The sequence below is a fragment of the Pyrus communis genome, chromosome 1 (genome assembly GCF_963583255.1).
Source record: "Pyrus communis chromosome 1, drPyrComm1.1, whole genome shotgun sequence".
NCBI lineage: Eukaryota > Viridiplantae > Streptophyta > Magnoliopsida > Rosales > Rosaceae > Pyrus > Pyrus communis.
In genome coordinates this window covers 16,337,495-16,343,758 of record NC_084803.1, presented here as the reverse complement: position 1 = coordinate 16,343,758, position 6,264 = coordinate 16,337,495, and the positions used below count along the sequence as shown (strand labels likewise).

The 6,264-nt window shown below is 42.9% G+C and overlaps 2 protein-coding genes across 3 annotated transcripts; one reads left to right on the top strand and one right to left on the bottom strand.

Annotated features, from left to right (window-relative positions):
* Window positions 1-402: 402 nt before the first annotated feature.
* LOC137744756 (probable methyltransferase PMT27) lies at window positions 403-4,894 on the top strand. Its single transcript, XM_068484552.1, has 8 exons — window positions 403-2,047; window positions 2,143-2,292; window positions 2,849-3,119; window positions 3,239-3,349; window positions 3,518-3,692; window positions 3,777-4,049; window positions 4,145-4,339; window positions 4,422-4,894. Exons 1-8 carry the CDS (start codon window positions 557-559, stop codon window positions 4,642-4,644), a joined length of 2,889 nt encoding a protein of 962 aa, XP_068340653.1. The 5' UTR covers window positions 403-556; the 3' UTR covers window positions 4,645-4,894.
* A 25-nt stretch (window positions 4,895-4,919) lies between these two features.
* On the bottom strand, window positions 4,920-6,264 carry LOC137744765 (glutaredoxin-C3-like). 2 transcript variants are annotated; one of them, XM_068484562.1, is made up of 4 exons: window positions 5,950-6,264; window positions 5,519-5,592; window positions 5,324-5,422; window positions 4,920-5,230 (listed from the first exon to the last, which is right to left on the bottom strand). In XM_068484562.1, exons 1-4 carry the CDS (start codon window positions 6,195-6,197, stop codon window positions 5,175-5,177), a joined length of 477 nt encoding a protein of 158 aa, XP_068340663.1. In that variant the 5' UTR covers window positions 6,198-6,264; the 3' UTR covers window positions 4,920-5,174. The 2 variants fall into 2 exon arrangements, with proteins under 2 accessions (XP_068340663.1, XP_068340670.1); XM_068484569.1 differs by having other exon boundaries at window positions 4,951-5,230; window positions 5,980-6,212.

The following is a 6,264-nucleotide window of genomic DNA, read 5'->3' as shown; positions in this document are numbered from 1 at the left end:
TAATTGTTAATAGTTATTACAACTTATCATATGTTGAGACCTATGATATGTGTATGGTAAGACCTCTAAATAACTTATAATAAGTTGACGTGTGTAAAATAAATTAATTAATAATTAAAAAATACATGATCTATTCGATTAAGTTTTAGTTGGTTTCAAAAATACCAAAAACCAAAAAAAAAATTCGGTTTGATTTGGTTTTTAAATTGTTACTTTTTCTTGATCAAAACCAAACCAAACCGACCAATATAATTCGGATTGATTAATTTAGTCGGTTTGATGTACACCCCTACATTGCAATATTTGGATTAGTTTGCATGGAAACCCAAATATTTGATTGTATAACAAATGCCATTGTCCGACTCCTTTGGATCTTGAGACATTCCAACTTGGAATGCGTCTTTGTCTCTCTCTCTCCCTCTCACTTCATCTTCCTCCACAAACACAGATCCTCTCAGATAATTAAATCACACTTCCACACTAATCACATCCTCTTTTCCAAACAACAGAACTCAAATGATCTCTCTCTCCCAATCGCAAAGACAGAGACAGCACAATGGCGCTAGGATTAAGGTCGCGCAGCAACAAGCGGTCTTTGTCGTCGAATTCTTACGCTTCTACTGTGACGATTATGGTGTTCATATCAGTGTGCGTTTTGGCCGTGTGGATGCTCAACTACTCTAACTCAGGAGTCCCGCAAACCTCCACAAGTGCTCGAACTACCACGACCGCCTCCACAGACGATGCTTCCTCAGATGATGCTCAGGCCCAAGTGATCACCAAAAATACAAACAGTGACGACGACAAGAACAATAATATTAATGAAACACCGAAGGCGTTTAAAGACAATCCGGGTGATCTCCCCGACGATGCCATCAAATCCGATGATCAGCTGAACAATTCAACGAAGGGTAGTGGTCGTAGTACTAGTTCATCAGACCAAGACCAAAGTAGTACTGGCGACGGCGGAGGTGGCGGCGGTGATAATAAACAAGATACTAGCGAAGTGCTGAAAGATCAGAAGGAGAAAGAAATCAGCCAGACCCAATTGGCTGAGGATCAGAGCGGCTCAGTGGTGGAACACAACCAACAACAAGCTGACCACAATGAACAGGGCACTCAGAAGGATTCTGACGAACAATCTGATCATAAAAAACAGAAGGGTGCCGACGATCAATCCGAAAAGAACGGCGATCAATTTATCACAAGCGACGATCAAACAAACAATTCACAGAGCAATTCACAAGAGCATCAAGACACAAACAACAATGACAAGAATAATATTTCCGAAAGCGATAAGAAATCGGATAATGCAGATCAGCAGCAAAATGCAGCATCGTCGGAACAACAGCAACAGCAAGAACAAGAATTTCTAGGCAATGGGAAGCAGGGGAATTCATCGCAAGAATCCCAAAACGATCAGCAGCAGCAGCAGCAGCAACAGAATTGGGAATACAACGCGACCAAAAGCGGACAGTTGCAGTACTCGGACGAGACGAGCAATGCAGTTGCCAGCCTGCAAGTACAAAGCAAGGAATCTACCGATCAGAACTTTTCACAAACACCTTCCGATCAGAACAAAAAGAACCCAGAAAAAACCCAGCAGCACTCCGACTCCGATCAGAAGAAGAAGGACGGCGGCAGCGGCGGCGGAGGCAATGCAACCAATCAAAGCAAGGGTCCGGCAACTGAGTCCAACTCGGGCGATTCGCTATTAAGCGGGGACAACACGGTTCGGAAGGAGTCGAAGGAGTCGAAGAAGTCGTGGTCGACGCAGGCGGCGCAGTCGGAGAACGAGAAGGAGAGGCGCAAGGACGAATCGGACAGTCAGGACGGCATCTACGGATACACGTGGCAGCTCTGCAACGTCACGGCGGGTCCGGATTATATACCGTGTTTGGACAACGAGAAGGCTCTGAAAAAACTGCGGTCGACCAAACACTTCGAGCACCGGGAGAGGCACTGCCGGCCGGAGGGGCCCACGTGCCTGGTCCCACTACCGGAGGGGTACAAAAAATCCATCGCGTGGCCGAAAAGCAGAGACAAGGTGCGAAATATGTAAGATTTGTAGGATCGTGTGTGATTGAATTATTTGAACGTTTGGATTCGTGGGGGTGTAACTTTTTTATTGTGGTCTGGCAGATATGGTATCATAATGTGCCGCACACTTTGCTGGCGGAGGTGAAGGGCCACCAGAACTGGGTGAAGGTTTCCGGTGAGTTTCTGACATTTCCCGGTGGCGGGACGCAGTTCATACATGGCGCCCTCGTGTACATCGATTTCCTTCAAAACGTAAGCATCCTTCATCTTTGATCAAAATCCTCTACTTTTTATTAAAATTGGAGATAATGTTTTTGTTATCACACTTCATGAGTGATCGTAAGAGATATATGGCTCTTATGATTCATTCGTTCACGCCCCCGGGCGGACCGGCTTGTGTGACAGTTAATGTGTCAATTAACCAGTAATCATATTAATTGAATACGTTATATCAATTGCGTTTACAAGGAGAAAATCTTTAGTGAGACAGTTTGATCACGTGACAAGTTGAACGACTCTTACAAAGAAACATATGTCCTTTGTATTTAGATATCATACAACCCCAAGTCGATACAATCCAATCGCATGTACCCTCGCTCTTTATGAAAGTAAGTGACCAATCCACGTATTCCTAATTTTGCTGTTGCATGTTCAGGAGTTTTTCGTTAAAATTCTCATGATAATCCGCACATCGGTCTTTACTAATTATCTTTTTGTATAAAATAAGCCTTTAGTTAATATTTGGTAGAAATTGAGTGCTAATAACATAGGAACAAATAGATGATTAATGTTGTTAAGTTGCATGCAGGCAGTCCCGAACATCGCATGGGGAAAGCACACTAGAGTTATATTGGACGTTGGTTGTGGGGTTGCAAGCTTTGGTGGATATCTCTTCGACAGAGATGTTCTAACGATGTCGTTTGCACCGAAAGATGAACACGAAGCTCAAGTCCAGTTTGCCCTTGAGAGAGGCATACCTGCAATCTCTGCAGTCATGGGTTCTCAGAGGCTGCCCTTCCCCAGCAGGGTCTTCGATGTCGTGCATTGTGCGAGATGCAGAGTCCCTTGGCACAGAGAAGGTTGGTCAGAATGTGTGATTTAGGTTCACAGTCTAACGGAATAAGCATTTGACTAACAGGGCACACACATTTATAATTTACACGCACATTGTTAAGGTTTCCTTGTTGTGACACTGCAGGTGGTACGCTTCTTTTGGAATTGAACCGGGTTCTGCGGCCCGGGGGTTACTTCGTATGGTCAGCCACTCCTGTTTACAGGAAGGAACAAGAGGATATCGAAATTTGGAAGGGTAGGGTACCGAATTTGTTATGAACGAGTATAGTTTAACGAGGAAAGTTCTCTTGTTCCGCTTGATTGACAGATAACAACAAACGTCAAACTGTTTGATAAGGGATCATTTCCCTCATTTAGTGAGGCACCGATCAAAACTGATACAGAGGTCGTTTCAATTTTGTAGAGATGTCTGCACTGACGGCCTCCATGTGTTGGGAGGTTGTAGCCATCAAGAACGACAAGGTAAATTTAGTTGCGGCCGCCGTCTACCGTAAACCAACCTCAAATCAATGCTACGACCAAAGAAAGCAAAAGCAGCCTCCTATGTGCAAAAACGATGATGACCCTAACGCTGCCTGGTAACCAAGTTTCCATTGATGAACGAATTTCAGAGTCTTTAAGTTTTATCATGAGTTGGGCTATATATACATACGTCTATACAGGTACGTACCCCTACAGGGATGCATGCACCGGTTACCCACAGACAAATCCGAGAGAGGGACTAAATGGCCTGAGAAGTGGCCTAGTCGCCTGCAGACTCCACCTTACTGGTTAAACAGCTCCCAGATGGGAATCTATGGGAAGCCAGCGCCCCAAGATTTTTCAACAGATTACGAGCACTGGAAACGTGCTATCAGTAACACTTACATGAAGAGTTTGGGTATCAACTGGTCGAACGTCAGAAATTGTATGGATATGAGAGCTGTTTATGGAGGGTACTGCTAATTTATCGATGAATTTTTATTAATGTAATTAGGTTTACTTAATTCTAAGCGGTAATCTCAATTAAGTTGTGCTCATACGAGTGCAGGTTTGCTGCAGCTCTGAAGGACCTTAAAATGTGGGTCATGAATGTTGTGAACGTAGATTCACCAGATACACTCCCCATAATCTACGAACGGGGTCTTTTCGGAATTTACCATGACTGGTGTGAATCGTTTAGCACTTACCCCAGAACCTATGACCTACTTCATGCAGATCATCTCTTTTCAAAGCTTAAAAAGAGGTACAACTTAAATCTATGTTGCTATTCATTTCTATGATCTCTAAGTCATGGTAAACCAGATGTACCTGTTTTCGCTTCCCAGATGCAAACTCGCTCCGGTACTGGCAGAGGTTGATCGGATTGTCAGACCAGGAGGTAAGTTTATAGTCCGGGATGAGTCGAGCACAATTGGGGAGGTTGAGAACTTGTTGAAGTCCCTGCATTGGGAAGTTAGTCTAACCGTCTCCAAAAACCAAGAAGGAATGCTCAGTGCGCAGAAAGGCAACTGGCGGCCAACCACATATGCAGATAGAGATTCTTCTTAACATACGCAGAAACACAGCATTCAGCTCATATACCGTGATCTCAAACTGTTTGTACTCCAGAACTAGTGATGTGCTAACCAATTTTTAGCATCGTGGTCAATTCGGATGCAATCTAGTTTTGCTACATGACTGAACAAGATTGATATGTATTTGTTCATGTTGTTAAATGCATGTAAACCTGTGAGATACATGTAATTATTGAAAACTCAAATGCAAGACGCATATACATTACATTCACCTACCTAGAAAACGAAGGCGTTATCATTTCTGTATCAGTGACATCAACAAAAGAAACAGTCGTCGAATCATTCCTTCAATTTGGATTGCAGAAAATCTTAGTGCGTCAAAAATGGAAAACTGAGATTGCTAGTTATCAAATGCATGCAATTTCTCAAATTTTGGGGAAAATCGATGAGATCGTGCTAATTCATCACTATCATTTGACGTACATCGAAGTCAGAGAACTAACTCATTAATTCCCATATGCAGCTTCATATCCGCGCTCGTGTCTCTTCATTTAACATATCTCCTCAACTTATACTAAGAAGAGTCTGAAGCTGGCCACTCAGAACCGCTGCTTTGAGGTCTGAATTGTAGTCAAAAATTAAAAAAGCAGATTGAAGGGAACAATGCCAGATGAAAAGCATGAAAACAAGCACAAACAGAGATGAGAGCTCACCATCAGAGCCGCCAATGTGCTTTCCATTCACAAAAATCTGCGGGACAGTGGTTCGGCCGACCACATCTAGAAGAACACCCTGAATTTGAGCTCCATCATCTAAACACATATGTTCCAAGAGTTAAATCCAAACCGTTATTGCATTGTACGTAAGCAGCTGATCAAAAATTCAAAAAAGACGTAACTATTTCATACCTCGAAGATCAAGATCGACAACAAACGGATGCTCATGTAGTTCAGCAAATACGCGCTTGGCATGCAAGCAATACCTAGCCACAAAAACAACACACAATGACAGAATCCTCATTCCAGAATCACTTAAATTAACACACACAGAGGCAACATTTACGCCGAAATTACGAACCATTGCTAAAACAGAAACAAATAGAACAGATTGCTGAAGAGAAATCAGAAAGCAGTAAACCCACTACTAGCACAGAAATGAACATCTTAGTGAAATATCTCAAGATATTATGATCCTGGATGAACAAATATTGATACAAATTAGTAATCTCCGACCAAAAAATCAGTAATTTATAAATTAGTGAAAAGATGCAAATAAATATTTCTCAAAATTATAAAATTGAGCCACTAATACTTCTGAAATTACAATTTGATTGCCTTACGATTTTCCAAGTTTGAGGGAGAGAACGTACGGGCAATAGGATTTGGAGAAGATGGCAATCTTGTTGGAGTAGATGGCGTTCTGCACGATAGCCGCCGAAGACGAAGCCGAAGCCTCCACAACGAAGGCGTTTCCAAAAAGTAGCAGAGTCGCCGCCACCGCCGCGATCACAGCACCGCCCAATAACTCTGCCCTACGCATCTTCCCACCACGACACAGCGATCCCGCTGTTACACCATTCCCAAACATGTTATCATTTTCCGTTATATCAGAATAATTGGGCCGGGCCCATTAATTGGCAGGCCCGTTCATCAAA

Bases quoted from the DNA above. Each gene is read 5' to 3' on its own strand.
- LOC137744765 (XM_068484562.1), bottom strand. From the start codon at position 6,197: ATGTTTGGGAATGGTGTAACAGCGGGATCGCTGTGTCGTGGTGGGAAG. The intron at 5,593-5,949 runs GTAAGGCAATCA...TTTTGTGGCTAG, and splicing joins TCCCTCAAACTTGGAAAATC to GTATTGCTTGCATGCCAAGC. The intron at 5,423-5,518 runs GTATGAAATAGT...ATATGTGTTTAG, and splicing joins TGTCGATCTTGATCTTCGAG to ATGATGGAGCTCAAATTCAG.
- LOC137744756 (XM_068484552.1), top strand. From the start codon at position 557: ATGGCGCTAGGATTAAGGTCGCGCAGCAACAAGCGGTCTTTGTCGTCG. The intron at 2,293-2,848 runs GTAAGCATCCTT...AGTTGCATGCAG, and splicing joins ACATCGATTTCCTTCAAAAC to GCAGTCCCGAACATCGCATG. The intron at 3,350-3,517 runs GTAGGGTACCGA...TCAATTTTGTAG, and splicing joins GGATATCGAAATTTGGAAGG to AGATGTCTGCACTGACGGCC.